The 15970-nt window shown below is 48.6% G+C and overlaps 1 protein-coding gene across 3 annotated transcripts in view; it reads right to left on the minus strand.

Moving 5' to 3' along the window:
- Positions 1 to 487: 487 nt before the first annotated feature.
- Positions 488 to 15970, minus strand: part of LEF1 (lymphoid enhancer binding factor 1) — a 248260-nt gene continuing 232777 nt past the window's right edge. For 2 of the 3 annotated variants that reach the window (XM_030190798.1, XM_030190797.1), the window contains exon 11: positions 1551 to 1631. Coding sequence is in view for 1 of the 3 variants with exons in the window: in XM_030190796.1 (XP_030046656.1) it covers positions 1555 to 1631 (77 nt within the window). In the remaining 2 variants the exon portion in view is untranslated. Of the gene's footprint in view, positions 1632 to 15970 lie in introns of all 3 variants that reach the window. The other variant, XM_030190796.1, reaches the window with a different exon arrangement.

The following is a 15970-nucleotide window of genomic DNA, read 5'->3' on the forward strand; positions in this document are numbered from 1 at the left end:
GGTTTGACGGGTCTGGGATTTTCTCCCGGACCTGTCAAACCTAAGCTCCCCCCACCCAAAACTCTAATAAGAACCTGGTGCTCCATTGGGATCATTAGCCCCCTCTGTGCTCGCACCCCCCCCCCCCCCCCCCCGTGGCCTCCCTCAAAGTTGGAGGAGGGCGGGACTAGCACTCCTTACCTCCCTCCCCTGTGTGCACCTCCTGAAAACGGCAGTGCCCTTGCCTGGTACATCCTAGGATGCTCTGGGCAGAGCTTAACTTCCATATAAGGGGTAAGTCCAGCCCACCACATCCCAGGATGCTCCGAGCAGGGTGCTGACATTTGTGGAGGTATCCATAGAGGAGGGATGGCGTACTAGTCCCTTCCTCCTCCAACTTCAAGTTGCCGGGGGGGGGGGGGGGGGTGCAGAGGGTTTGTGGTAGGTGCTTCATTTTGAATCAGGGAATTATTATAAACCAAACAGCCAAACTGAAAAAAAAACCACATTTATTATAAAGCTTAAAAAAACAACTGCTTAGCACATTTACTGGAATGACAAAAAAAAAAGGGATCACTTTATATGCAACACAGTGTGCTTTACTATTAATAACACACACAAAAAAACAATGTTTATTTTGAGAACCAGAAAAGGAAAAACAAATCCCACGCACTGGCTATCAGGGGGAAAAAAAATAACAAATTAAGAACAATTTACATTGTTAACAGTGACTGCAAGTGCTGGGCTTTGTACAAGGTGGAGAACAGGGGTAAACTTGGGGCTTGCTTAGGCTATCACACTGGCTTATAAGAGATCATCAGATTAACAACAGACAGACACAGGTACCAGTTACCTGCTGGTCTATTGTGATGCTTAATTAGCTCCTTGGGTCATATCTTGACAAAGTCAGAGGCCACTATCTGTTACAAATACTTAATAGAGATGCCATACAATTTTCTAACAGACCGTTTCCCATGAATAAAACAAACAAAACAAAAAAAAAACTTCCTTTCCTTCAGAACAGGAGAGAAAAAGAACCCCACACAAAACAAAACTTTGGAGCCTCTTCAAAAGCTCATCACCGGCAAACTATACACCACAAAAATAAAATAAAGTAAAAGCATTAAATGGTTGGGAGGAAGAAATACAGTGAAAAATCCCCAGGCTTAATCCTTTTACACTGTTATTAAATAAGAGGGCTAAAGCGAGGAACTGTTGGGCAGAGTGTTACCCCAATTTGCACAATGGGGGTAGCTGTTGGTTCACTGGCCGCATTAGATGGGGTGGGGAAGTGGGGCTCTGCATGTTGCTTGCTGCTACCACTGCTCCAAGATGGGCACAGGAGGTGAAGAGTTCCAGGAATGTGAAAAGGAAGTGCCAAGGAGGGCCAGGATGCTGCTCTGCTAGCACAGGGCCATGCTGAAAGTCTGCTTTTGGATAAGTTGGTCATGAAAGGAATTTCAGGCAATGATTGTCTCTTATAAGGGCAGAGTCTGTAGCAATGGCAGCAGGTTGAGCTTCATACCGCTGATCAGACGCCGTAGATTGCAGAAGGGGAAGAAGATGGCAGGGCTCTCAGCACGCTTCCAGCTCCAGCAAGATTCCTGCTGCTGTCTTCGCTTTGCATGTTGAGAATGAATGTTGTTTTCCTCCTAGAAATGAAAATAAAATACTTAGATCACCTACTAATTTTCTTCAGATACTCTTTACTGTAAATTTCTTTTTCTCTCTATGTGCCTCCTCACCTGAAAAAAAAAAATATATATATATATATATTGAAATACAGCTAGGATGAGAAATATAGTCCCTGGATGTACCTGCCTGCTGTTTTATGCACTGTAACTGCAAAAAAAAGTAGTGTTCTTTGCTATATTGGTCCACTTTAAAATAAGTCAAAGAAATAAGGCCAGAAAAAGGAAAGGGGAGACCTAGCCCAAGAGGAGGAGTATGGAACAAAATACAGAAAGATAGTGCTTATGTTGGGGGAAAGTAGTTCTGAGAGGACTTAAGGGATAAAAAGGGAAAAGAAGAGTGGTAAAGGGTCTTTGGTTGACTGCAAGCCCCTGACAAGTGACCCCTTGGGCTAAAATCTCAGAGCAGTTGTTGTCCCATTTGCAGCAATTAGCAAAGGAGTCAGAGGTTCGGGCGGATTGGGGAGTCTGGCCCATAAGCAAGGTTCAGGGCAGGAAGAAGCCTGCTCAAGGCCGGGGTGCTGCCCTCTGAAGTACAACTGCGGAAAAATCGGTGGAGGAAGGCAACAGCCCTGGGGTTACATCTGCTTGGAAGGATAGACACGGACAGGAGTACTTGTGACTAAGTGAATAATCTGGACAGAAATCCTTTGTAAACACACTTGTAAGGAAGGTGGGGTGGGATTAGCCCAGCGCCCCCCCCCCCCCTCCGAACAGCAGAAGTTTGATACTGATTTGAACAAGGTAAAATTATGTATCATACCTGATAATTTTCTTTCCATTAATCATAGCTGATCAATCCATAGACTGGTGGGTTGTGTCCATCTACCAGCAGGTGGAGATAGAGAGCAATCCTTTTGCCTCCCTATATGTGGTCATGTGCTGCTGGAAACTCCTCAGTATGTCGATATCCAAGCTCCATCCGCAGGACTCAGCACTTAGAGAATTACACCCACAAAGGGACACTGCCCAGCTCACCACCGCCGAAACGGGGGAGGGAAATTAACCCAGCTCATCCCCACACAAGTTGGGGAGGGGAATCCATCCAGCTCATCCCCGCGGAGCGGGGGAGGGACACCACCCCGCCGATGCGGGGGGATCTGGCTTATCCTGCAACCGCAACCGTGGGAGGAGCTGACTGACCCTAACACCGCCGAAGCGGGAGGGGTACAAAGCTGCCGTAAAACGGAGGGGAGAGGAATGCAGCAGCTCACTGTAACACAAACTCGTCTCAACTCTTGAAGAATCCAATTGAAAAAACTTGAACACGAAGTCCTCCTGAACAGGAACTGAAGACTAAACTTGAATCTGAAATGCAACCAGAATATAAACAGTACAGATATCTGGGAGGGGCTATGGATTGATCAGCTATGATTAATGGAAAGAAAATTATCAGGTATGATACATAATTTTACCTTCCATATCATCATGCTGATCAATCCATAGACTGGTGGGATGTACCGAAGCAGTACTCACCCAGGGCGGGACATTGAAATCTCTGACCGCAACACTGAAGCTCCAAACCGGGCCTCCGCCCGAGCAGCCACAGTCAAGCGGTAATGCCTGGAGAAGGTATGGGCCGATGCCCAAGTTGCCGCCTTGCAAATCTCTTCCAAGGAGACGGACCCGGCCTCTGCCATCGAGGCCGCCTGAGCTCTAGTGGAGTGAGCCTTCAGCTGGATAGGCGGCACCTTCCCCGCGGCCACATAAGCCGCTGCAATGGCTTCCTTGACCCATCTTGCCACTGTAGGCTTAGCAGCCTGCAGACCCTTACGAGGACCTGCAAACAGGACAAACAGATGATCCGATTTCCGGAAATCATTGGTCACTTCCAAGTATCTGATGATGACTCGTCTCACATCCAGATATTTGAGAGCAGAGTATTCCTCTGGGTAGTCCTCCCTACAAAAGGAAGGGAGACAGAGCTGCTGATTCACATGGAAGCGAGAAACAATCTTGGGCAGGAAGGAAGGCACTGTGCGAATAGTCACTCCTGCCTCAGTGAACTGCAGAAAAGGCTCTCGACATGAGAGTGCCTGGAGCTCGGAAACTCTTCTGGCTGAAGTGATAGCCACCAAAAAGACTGCTTTCAACGTCAGGTCTTTCAGAGATGCTCTTGACAAGGGTTCAAAAGGCGGCTTCTGCAAGGCTCTTAGCACCAGGTTGAGATTCCACGCAGGCACCACTGAGTGCAGAGGAGGGCGCAGGTGATTAACTCCCTTGAGAAAACGTACCACATCTGGCTGCGAAGCCAGGGAAGCACCCTTCAGGCGGCCCCTGAAGCAAGCCAGAGCCGCTACCTGGACTTTAAGGGAACTGAGCGACAGGCCTTTCTCCAGACCTTCTTGCAGGAACGCCAGCACTGAAGAAATTGGAGCAGTGAAGGGAGAAAGTGAGCCTGCTTCACACCACGCTGCAAAGGTACGCCAAACCCTGGCGTAAGCAGTAGAAGTAGAGCGCTTCCTCGCTCTCAGCATAGTGGCGATGATCTTGTCTGAGAAGCCCTTCTTCCTCAGACGCTGCCGCTCAATAGCCAGGCCGTAAGACCAAAGGGGGAGGGATCCTCCATCACCACGGGACCCTGATGCAACAGGCCCTGCTCCACTGGCAGCCGCAGAGGGTCGTCCACTGAGAGCCTGATCAAGTCCGCATACCAGGGACGTCTGGGCCAGTCCGGACCCACCAAGATTATCCGGCCCGGATGCTTTGCCACCCGGTCTAGTACCCTGCCCAACATGGGCCAGGGCGGGAACACATAGAGAAGCTCTTGTGTCGGCCACTGTTGGAGAAGAGCATCTACTCCCAGAGATCGAGGGTCCCGTCCTCTGCTGAAAAAGCGCGGCACTTGGCAATTGGCCGATGACGCCATCAGATCTAGGCTCGGCTGGCCCCAGCGCTTCGTGATGTCCAAGAACGCCTGAGCCGATAACTGCCACTCTCCGGGATCCAAGGTATGGCGACTGAGAAAGTCCGCCTTGACATTCATGACTCCGGCAATGTGGGCAGCTGACAGCTGTTCCAGGTTCGCTTCCGCCCACTAGCATAGATTCATGGCTTCCTTGGCTAGAGGGGCGCTCTTGGTACCTCCCTGGCGGTTGACATAGGCCACAGCCTTGGCATTGTCCGACAGGACCCGTACTGGCTTCAACGCCAGTACCGGGAGGAACTCCAAAAGCGCCAACCGAATGGCTCTGAGTTCCAGGAGGTTGATAGACCACTTTGCCTCTGCAGGAGACCAGAGCCCCTGCGCTGTCCTTCCCAAGCAGTGGGCTCCCCAGCCCGTCAAAGAGGCGTCCGTCGTGACGACAATCCACTCCGGGGTCACAAGAGGCATCCCTGCAGACAACTTGTCTGTCTTCAGCCACCAGCTCAGCGCCTTGCGCACTGCTGGGTCCAAGGGAAGGCGCACAGCATAATCCTCCGACACCGGAGTCCAGTGCTGCAGCAGAGAGTGTTGTAGTGGTCTCATATGAGCCCTGGCCCAGGGCACTAATTCCATCGTGGCCGTCATAGAGCCCAACAGCTGCACATAGTCCCAAGCCCGAAGCGGAGAGGCTACTAGGAACTGGTCCACCTGAGCCTGAAGTTTGACAATCCGATTGTCCGGCTGGAACACTCTGCCCACTTGGGTGTCGAATCGAACTCCCAGATACTCCAGGGACTGAGTCGGGCGCAGCTGGCTTTTCTCCCAGTTGATGATCCACCCCAGGGATCTCAAAAGAGCAATCACCCGGTCCACAGCTTTGCCGCACTCTGCTTAAGAGGGGGCTCGGATCAACCAGTCGTCCAGATAAGGATGGACTTGTACTCCTTCCTTTCGCAGGAAGGCCGCGAAGACCACCATTACTTTGGAGAAGGTCCGCGGAGCAGTAGCCAACCCGAACGGGAGGGCTCTGAACTGGAAGTGTCGGCCCAGGACTGCAAAACGCAGAAAGCGTTGATGAGGAGGCCAGATGGGAATATGCAAGTACGCTTCCTTGATGACCAAGGATGCCAGGAACTCCCCTGCCTTCACTGCCGCTATAACAGAGCGGAGAGTCTCCATGCGAAAGTGCCGAACTTTCAAGGCCCGATTGACCCCTTTGAGGTCGAGGATAGGCCGTACAGAACCTCCTTTCTTTGGTACCACAAAGTAAATGGAGTAACGTCCCTTGCCAAGCTGATTTTCTGGCACCGGAACGACCGCACCCAGGCGGATCAGATTGTCCAAGGTCTGCTGCACTGCCACAGCTTTGACCGGAGACTTGCAGGGAGAGAGTACAAACCCGTCTCTTAAGGGTCGGCAGAACTCTAGCTTGTAGCCGTCTCTGATGACTTCCAGCACCCAAGCGTCTGAAGTTACCCTGGTCCACTCGCCCAGAAACGAGGACAGGCGTCCTCCAATCTGCACTGGGCCATGGACCAGGACCCCGTCATTGGGTACGAGACCCTGGGGGAGGGCCGGAGGGCGCACCTCCGGGACGGCGGTCTCTGCGAAAGGAATGCTGCTTGGGGGAGAAATTCCTCTTGAAGGAAGAGGGGGCAGAGGAGCCCGACTTGCCCGGGTGGTACCGACGGGCTTCCTGAAACCGTCCTCTGGAGATACTGGGGCGAGCACTGGCCCGAGCCCTGACCTCTGGTAACCTCTTGCCCTTAGACGTGCCGAGATCGGTCACAATTTTGTCCAACTCGACCCCAAAGAGCAGCTTGCCTTTGAAAGGCAACTTAGCCAGGCGGGACTTAGAGGCGTGGTCAGCAGACCAATGTTTCAGCCAAAGCCACCGCCGCGCAGAGACTGTCTGAGCCATACCTTTCGCCGAGGCTCTCAAGACATCATACAGTAAGTCTGCCAAATAAGCCAAGCCCGATTCCAGGGCCGGCCAATCAGCCCTCAAGGAAGGATCCGAGGGGGAAGCCCGCTGCATAATCGTCAGGCACACCCTGGCCACATAGGAGCCGCAAACTGAGGCCTGCAAACTTAAGGCAGCCGCCTCGAAGGACGACCTTAAGGCCGCCTCCAATCTTCTGTCTTGGGCGTCCTTTAGGGCCGTGCCACCTTCCACCGGCAACGCCGTTTTCTTAGTCACCGCAGTGATTAAAGAATCCACGGTAGGCCAAAGAAAGACCTCCCGTTCACTTTCAGGCAAAGGATAGAGGCGGGACATAGCCCTAGCCACTTTGAGGCTCGCTTCCGGGACATCCCATTGAGCCGAAATTAAGGTGTGCATGGCATCATGCACGTGGAAGGTTCTAGGCGGGCGCTTCGTCCCCAGCATAATGGCGGAGCCAACAGGGGCTGAGGGAGAGACGTCCTCTGGAGAGGAAATCTTCAAAATGCTCATGGCCTGCACTAACAGGTAGGGGCAAATCCTCTGAGCGAAAGATCCGCGCTGCAGAGGGGTCATCCGCTCCATCCGAGCGGGAATCCGTCTCCTCCAAGGAATCCCCAAAGGACCGTTGGGAGAACTCAGATACGCTGCCCTCATCTACATCAGAGGAAACAGAGTCCTCTAAGGCCTGGGAATCCACCCGAGGGCGTTTACATCCGGGGGCCTCAACCCCTTTATCGGACAAGGGAGAAGGGGCAGCGTTTTGCATAAGGAAGGCCTGATGCAGCAGCAAAATAAACTCGGGGGAGAAACCCCCCAGACTGTGCACTTCAGCAGCCTGGGCCACAGCCCTAGACGCACCCTCAACCGGCGCTCGCAAGAGCGGGGGAGAAACATGCTGCGCATCCAAGATGGCGTCCGGTGCCACACTCCGCGAAGGAGCCGCGCGGGAAGAACGGCGCTTAACTTTAGCCGCTTTTTTGCCGTCGCCCAAATCAAGGGCGGCCATGGCATTAACGTCTCCCAGCTCAAGGGCGGCCCCAAGAAGAAGCCGTCCGAGCAGAGTGGCCGGCCAAGATGGCGGAGGCGAGCAGCGGGGGATGGGCGTTTATGGCGGGAAAAAACGCCGCACCGGAGGAAGACCCGGGACACTGACCGGCCTCCGAACTGACACCCAACAAGGGCGAATCAGACTTTAAGACCCCCGCATCCCCGCTAGAAGTGCACACGCGGTCCGGGGAGCGATTCTTCGCGCCCTCGCCCTCCGACGCCATAGGCCACGTGGAGATCGATCGGGGAACCCCCTGCCCGCTATAAAAAGGTAAAAATTACCTGCTTCTCGCTCCGAGCTGTAACGACCTGGTGTCCCAGTGAGTAGCTGCAATAAACGTTTAAATAAACGTCGAAATAAATGCCTTAAGGACGTCCAAAATTTTTTTTTTTTTTTAACGGAGCCAGCGGGAGGGGGGAGAAAAGGAGGGACCTGGCACCACCAGGTTTGCACTTGCTCAAGAAGAGCCCTCAGCCCCAGGTACTCAACAAAACCTAAAAATTAGGCTTGGAGACGTAGCCAGAGCTGCTGCTGTGTGTGACCACCACCTGCTGAGATAGAGAACATACTGGGGAGTTTCCGGCAGCACATGACCACATATAGGGAGGCAAAAGGATTGCTCTCTATCTCCACCTGCTGGTAGATGGACACAACCCACCAGTCTATGGATTGATCAGCATGATGATATGGAAGAGTTTATTTATGTGACCGTGTGGAAGAATCACTTGAAGCTGCAACTTGCCTGTTGTGGAAGTTATAATAAAGTTGATGTTGTTATTAAAAGCCCTCTGGAGTGTGGAGTGAAGAGCTGAGTGGAGCCCAGATCTGGAAAAAGTGTCTCCCAAACCCTCGGCTCATTATTCCGGACCATTGACCTACGCCACCTCCAGTTTAAGTGAATTGGAAGGCAGTGCGGGGTAAGAGTGGCCTGAGAGTGAACGGAGACTGTGAAGTTTGAAGAAGTGTGAGGTTTTTTTTGTGGTCCAGGGCTGAAGCCAGAACCGGACGAGACCCGGTTTACAACTGCTTTGGTTGTAATACAGAAAGGCAGTATGTCACGAATCTAACATAATAGTGATACACATTGCAACAATGCTGACAGCCTGCTGCAATGTCAAGCTTTTAGAATGAAAGGTTGTGCAAGATTCACCCAGCTTCTTCCTCTTATACCAAAATATCCAAAACTGGACAGAGTTTTTATCGAAAATGCCCCCCTCCCCCCACACACTTTTTAGTCTGGGCGACATCAAATCTACTCCAGACTTGACTAATTGACCCTCTGGACCAGATGCATAGATGGTAGAGTGCAGTGGGTTGTGGACCTGGCGAAATGGATTCAATTCCCATTGCTGCCTGTTGGTCGGCAGTGGGTTGAGATCCTGGGGAACCAGGTTCAATTCCCTCTGCGATGTTGGGTAAGTCACTTAGCCCTCCATTGTCTCAGGTACAATATATATAATTGAGATTGTGAGTCCATTAGGGACAGTGCAAAGTACCTGTAATAGAAATTGTAAACCACATCGTTACCTAAGGACTCAAGTATATCAAGTGATAGATTATCTATCTATAAATACATACATACATAAATACTAGAACTAATGAAGTATCACAGTCACCATGTCCCTACTACCTGTGGGCTAAAGGCAATTGTGAAGGTCAGCCCCCACCCCCCCCCAGCAAGTACTGGCTTCTATCTGGGTGGGTATTTTTTTTAAATTAATTAACATAGGGAAATAGTGGTTAAACAAGAGGCATGTAAATGTGGTCACCTAGAGAATTGTTCTTCACAACAATAAATATACACTAAATTGGACTATGATTTAGTTCCTGCCTTTTCAGTTGTAGCTCAAGGCAAGTTACATTCAGTTGCAGTAACTATTTTCTTGCTCCTGGAGGACTCTCATGCTGAGGCAATGGCATATTAAGTGATGTGACCAGCAGGGGCGTAGCCAGTCCTCAAGGTGGGAGGGGGTCAGAGTCCATTTTGGTCCACTGCACCGCTGCCGCCACCCCCACTGCTGCCGCTGTACATATCTTGGCTGGCGGGGGGTCCCCAACCTCCTCCAGCTAAAGCTTTTGTCTAGCACTGGTCTTTGGCGCCGCCACATTACCTGCCCTGCTCTCTCTTTTCCTCACACCTGGCATGCTCATTTTAATTAAATTTAGCGTGTACATGCTCAGGTTCATTAAAACAAGCGAACCAGGCTGTGAGGGGAAGAGAGACCAGGGTAGGCAATGCGGCGACATCAGAGACCAGCGGCAGACAAAGACTTCAGCCAAACCAGGGACACAGAGCAAATTTGGGGGGGCCCAGGCCCCCGTGGTCCTCCATAGCTATGCCACTGGTGACCAGCAGGATCATAAGAACCTGTAGTGGGATTTGAACCCTGGCTTCTCTGGATTTCAGCCCACTACTCTAATCACCAGGCCACTCCTAGTACATTAAAACAAAACAACAGAAAACAAGAAACAAAAAAGAAAACAAAACACGGAAAGTCCTGCACTAAAATACATTAAGGTCAGATTTTACTGCACTGTAGTAAAAGAACGCCTTAGTGCAACAAGCCCAACAAGTAAACATTTAATCAACCAATATTCAGCCAGCAGCGGTCAGCATTTTTTGTAAATGCTGTCATTAGCTAAATTAGCCCCAGATATTTAATGCCAGGCCCTGTCCAGGCACTGGAATTGAATATCTGGTGCACTGACCACTGGTGCTTAGGTGGGTCTCTGCCAGTATTCAGTCAAGGCCCACATAAGAAAAGATGACTATTGGTCAGCACCCACATAACCCCCAATATGGTCCTTTAGCCACTCCGATCCTCCTTCCACCCGCTGAAACAGCATCTTTTTTTCTAATCCCCGTCTGCCCAGCCCATGACATCAAAACCCTGCTTCCACCCATCCCAATTATGGTATGTTTGCGCGGGGCCTACCTCAGATCCCTGATGGTCCAGTGGGGATAACGGAGGCAGGAGCAAACCCCACTCATGCCTGGCATATCATTAAAATGGCTGCTGCAACCTCTGGTGACCAGGAGAGGTTGGGGTGGAATGGGATAGGGTTGAAAAGAGGGGGACTGTTTTTTTTTTGGGGGGGGGGAGGGGCTAAAAGATCATATTGAGGGTTATGTGGGTGCCAGATGATATTCATTGCCAGCGTCCAATTAGTTATGCGTGTGCTGGCACTGAATGCTGCTGGCTCCTTCCCAACTGTGCTCCTGACCTACCTACTTTGGACATGGCTGGTCAGAGCTATTATTCAGCTACACTGCCCAGTCAAGTGCCACTAAAAAATCAGCAGTTGGGCAGCCCCACGCGATTTAAGTGGGCAGGAGCCTCTCCTGCCCGCTTAAATCACTTTGAATATTGGGTGGTTTATTTTTACATAGCCCTATGGTCCAATAATAAGTACATAAGTACAGCCACACTGGGAAAAGACCAAGGGTCCATCGAGCCCAGCATCCTGTCCATGACAGCGGCCAATCCAGGCCAAGGGCACCTGGCAAGCTTCCCAAACGTACAAACATTCTATACATGTTATTCCTGGAATTGTGGATTTTTCCCAAGTCCATTTAGTAGCGGCTTATGGACTTGTCCTTTAGGAAACAGTCTAACCCCTTTTTAAACTCTGCCAAGCTAACCGCCTTCACCACGTTCTCCGGCAACAAATTCCAGAGTTTAATTACGCGTTGGGTGAAGAAAAATTTTCTCCGATTTGTTTTTAAATTTACTACACTGTAGTTTCATCGCATGCCCCTAGTCCTAGTATTTTTGGAAAGCGTGAACAGACGCTTCACATCCACCTGTTCAACTCCACTCATTATTTTATATACCTCTATCATGTCTCCCCTCAGCTGTCTCTTCTGCAAGCTGAAAAGCCCTAGCCTCCTTAGTCTTTCTTCATAGGGAAGTCGTCCCATCCCCGCTATCATTTTAGTCGCCCTTCGCTGCACCTTTTCCAATTCCACTATATCTTTCTTGAGATGCGGTGACCAGAAATGAACACAATACTCAAGGTGCGATCGCACCATGGAGCGATATAACAGTTATTAGAGAAGACTGGAGTCTGGTGTTGCTCTGAATTAATTTTTAGGGTGGAGATTGTCCAGCTAAGGACAGAATGAAAACTGTTCACGCTATAGCCAGAGTCCACCAAATTTGTTCCTACTCCCACAGAGGATCCCATAAACAAGAAGCAGTCACATCCAGTAGGATCAGATAAGATAGAACCGCATCTGCCTAAAATGATACCACTACACAATTCTCTTATGTGGCTGATATTAAAATCCCAGAGGCATTTGCACTAAAGACAGCAATGACCACACCTCGAATACTGTGTTCAATTCTGGTTACCGCATCTCAAAAAAGATATAGTGGAATTAGAAAAGGTACAGAGTAGGGCAACGAAAATGATAAAGGGAATGGGATGACTTCCCTATGAGGAAAGGCTGAAGCATCTAGGGCTCTTCAGCTTGGAGAAAAGATGGCTGAGGGGAGATATGATAGAGGTCTATAAAATAATGAGTGGAGTGAAATGGGTAGACGTGAATCATTTGTTTACTCTTTCCAAAAATACTAGGCTCCTCCATAATAAGGTTGGACACCGCAAAAGCGGAGGACAGTTTATTACTACGTTGGTAGAAACCAGCAAAAGGAATAGTTTAATCAGCAGGGCTCTCCCACCAAAAAAAACCAGAAGGATGAGGGATGTAATGAACAAAACCTTTATTCTTAAAGACCCGATACAGCCATGTAGCCAGATCAGATACATATCAGGATAATAAAGAATGTATTTAATAAGTCCCTGGAGACAGGTGAAGTTCCAGGATTGCTCCCTCTTCACAAAAGTGGTAACAGAGATGAGGTGGAAAAAGTAGTTGAGAAACTGCTGAGGAGAGTGAAATCTGAGGCATCGTGGCTTTACCACAGGACGTCCTGTCAAAAAAAAAAAATGGATTGATTTCTTCAACTGGGAGACCAAAGAATTAGATCAAGGGCATGCATTAAATGTGGTTTACTTAGATTTCAGCAAAGCCTTTGATATTGTTCCTCATAGGAGGCTGATACATAAACTGAGAAGCTTAGGGATGGGTCCCAAGGTGGTCAACTGGTCAGAGATCAGCTGACTGACAAATGACAGAGGATGGTGGTAAATGGAATTCACTCAGAAGAAAGGAAGGTGAGTAGTGGAGTGCCTCAGGGATTGTTCCTGGAACTGATTCTGTTCAGTGTCTTTGTGAGTGATATTGCTGAAGGGTTTGGAGGAAAAGTTTGCCCTTTTTGCAGATGACACAAAAATCTGCAACAGAGTTGGACAACCCTGGCAGGAGTAGACAACATGAAAGTGATCTGGAAAAAAAATGCATGGGCTATTGCTTGGTTCTAATGGTAAATGTAAAGTAATGCATTTTGGATGCAAAAATCCAAGCTGTGCATGATATGAGGAGAAAGGCTGAGGCGCATGAACCAGAAGAGGGAACGCAAGGAGGTGAAACCATGTAAGAAGGCAGCGGCCAAAGCCATAACGATACTTTCAGGCCCTGAACAACACAATGTCATGCTGACAGATACCAGGCTGCATACAGAGAGGCCTAATCAGAAGACAGGAGGAAATGATATTGCCCCTGAAGTCATTGGTGACACTCCACTTGGAGTACTGGGCTTCAGTTTCCTGGAGGTGATCTCTTGCTAAGGAATTAATAGACTTGATCTGGGTCATAAGTAGGCAACCAAAATGGTATGGGGTCTGCGACAGAAAAAGTACGAGAAACTTGAATATGTATGCCTAGAAGGCAGCACGGACAAGAGAGATAGGATACAGAAGTATAAATACTTAAAACATATTAATGAACATAAGTATATATATAAGTACATAAGTAATGCCATACTGGGAAAAGACCAAGGGTCCATTGAGCCCAGCATCCTGTCCACGACAGCGGCCAATCCAGGCCAAGGGCACCTGGCAAGCTTCCCAAACGTACAAACATTCTATACATGTTATTCCTGGAATTTTGGATTTTTCCAAGTCCATTTAGTAGCGGTTTATGGACTTGTCCTTTAGGAAACCGTCCAACCCCTTTTTAAACTCTGATAAGCTAACCGCCTTTACCACATTTTCCGGCAATGAATTCCAGAGTTTAATTACACGTTGGGTGAAGAAAAATTTTCTCTGATTTGTTTTAAATTTACTACACTGTAGTTTAATCGCATGCCCCCTAGTCCTAGTATTTTTGGAAAGCGTGAACAGACGCTTCACATCCACCTGTTCCACTCCACTCATTATTTTATATACCTCTATCATGTCTCCCCTCAGCCGTCTCTTCTCCAAGCTGAATAGCCATAGCCTCCTTAGTCTTTCTTCATAGGGAAGTCGTCCCATCCCTGCTATCATTTTAGTCGCCCTTCGCTGCACCTTTTCCAATTCTACTATATCTTTCTTGAGATGCGGCGACCAGAATTGAACACAACACTCAAGGTGCGGTCGCACCATGGAGCGATACAAAGGCATTATAACATCCTCACTCCTGTTTTCCATACCTTTCCTAATAATACCCAACAAATAAGTCTTTTTTTTCTTAAGAACAAGGAAGGTAAAGAACTAGAGAATATGAAATGAAGCTGCAAGGAGGTAAACTTAGAAGCAACATCAGAAACACTTTTTCATGAAAGGCTAGTGGATGCCTGAATGCCCTACCAGTGGAGGTGGTGAAGACAAAAACAATGACAGAATAAAGACAAAGGATCCCTACACAGTAAGAGGATGGAATCAAAGCAAAACTTAAATGACCTTCACAGTTCAAAAAAGGCAAAACCAACCATACAGGCAAGGAATGGGGGTGGAACGAACAACACAGAGCAGGAGGTACAACCCTAAACGAACACATAGAGGGGTGTAACCTGCACAGAATGTCAAGTACCACCCTAAACAAAGATACTGAGGGGTGTAACATGCACAGTGGCACATAAAACCCTAAACAAAGACATAGGGGTGTAATGTACACAGAGTGGCAAATACAACCCTAAGCAAAGGCATAGAAGGGTGTAACCTGCACAAAGCAGCAAGTACAACCCTAAACAAAGCCATAGGGGTGTAACAGGTACAGAATGGCAAGTATAATTCTAATCAAAGACAGTGGGGTATAATGTGCAAAGAGTGGTATTTACAACCCTAAGCAAAGGCGTAGAGGGGTGTAATGTGCATAGAGCGGCAGGTACAAGTCTAGCCAACTTACAGGGCAGACTAAATGGACCATATTGGTCTGTATTTACCATCATTCACTTTGTTTCTATGTTAGTATGTGTATGAAATGCTGGGGCTTTGGTTGAATTGTTGATTTTGCTGAAGGGCAGCAGCTCTCTCATCCCTTCCTTTCCTCAATCCAAATACTTGCTAACCAACTCTCGCACAGGGCTACATGTAATCTGGCTGGAGATCCAAGACAAAAAAGGGAAACCCAGTAGCCAAGAATAATTGTTAGTGCAGCCTCAGCCTCTCTTGTTCTACCCCTCAATCACAGAAGTGAGCAATGGAAGATGAAGAGGAGGCTGAATGACCAAGATAGAAACAATTGCCTCTAGTGCTTTATGGGAAGATTTCAGAACCAAACTGGTTCCAAAACCAGATCAGACACAGTCAAATGCCACATACCCTGGCCAATTATGCCAATTTCTACCTCAGTTGCTGATACTATACAGTTTGTCACTGGGGGCAATTTTAAATGGGCATCTCCATTTAGGCACCCTGATGATGCATGGTGAGAGTCTATTCTATAATGGCGCCTGGGTGCTCAGGTTGCATTATACACTACTAGCATTGCCTGGTATTTGTGTGCCTAATATTGACATGTCCACAGTTACACCAGTCATAGACCTACCATAACTGCTGGAGCCTAAATGCATCAGGGATGTGTGAATCTTACCGTACTCTGTAAGTTAAGTGGGTAACTGGGAGACCTGCCCATGTCCCACCTATGCTCCGCCTATGTGCATACCCCCCTTGCATTTACGTGCTATGTAAGTTACGCACACCAGATCTATCTGGTAGGCTACATAAGAGACCTAGGAGACCAGATATCTGAGCAACAGTACTAACTAGTATTGCTAGGTATTTACTAGAAGAGCTGTACCAAATAGTATATTTTACTATTTGGCCAAATATAGATAATGAAAAATATTATTTGACTGAATATGAATAATGGGCATTGAGCTTATTTTTAACGTACACTTTAGAGAACCTACTGCTGCCTGTCCCCTTCCCTGAACTACACCCAGGGGTTCCCTGTTGCTGTTTTATGAGCTACAGAATCCCACACATTCTAAGGTGTCTAGAGGAAACGTGGCCTAATACAAAAACAGGCATGCCAGCAGAGAGCTCTTCACTGTAATTAGACCTCCATTGTAAAGCCATCACAGGCCCAACTGAAAACACCCCCCAGCAAA

The sequence above is a fragment of the Microcaecilia unicolor genome, chromosome 2 (assembly GCF_901765095.1).
Source record: "Microcaecilia unicolor chromosome 2, aMicUni1.1, whole genome shotgun sequence".
In the NCBI taxonomy this organism is placed as follows: Eukaryota; Metazoa; Chordata; class Amphibia; order Gymnophiona; family Siphonopidae; genus Microcaecilia; species Microcaecilia unicolor.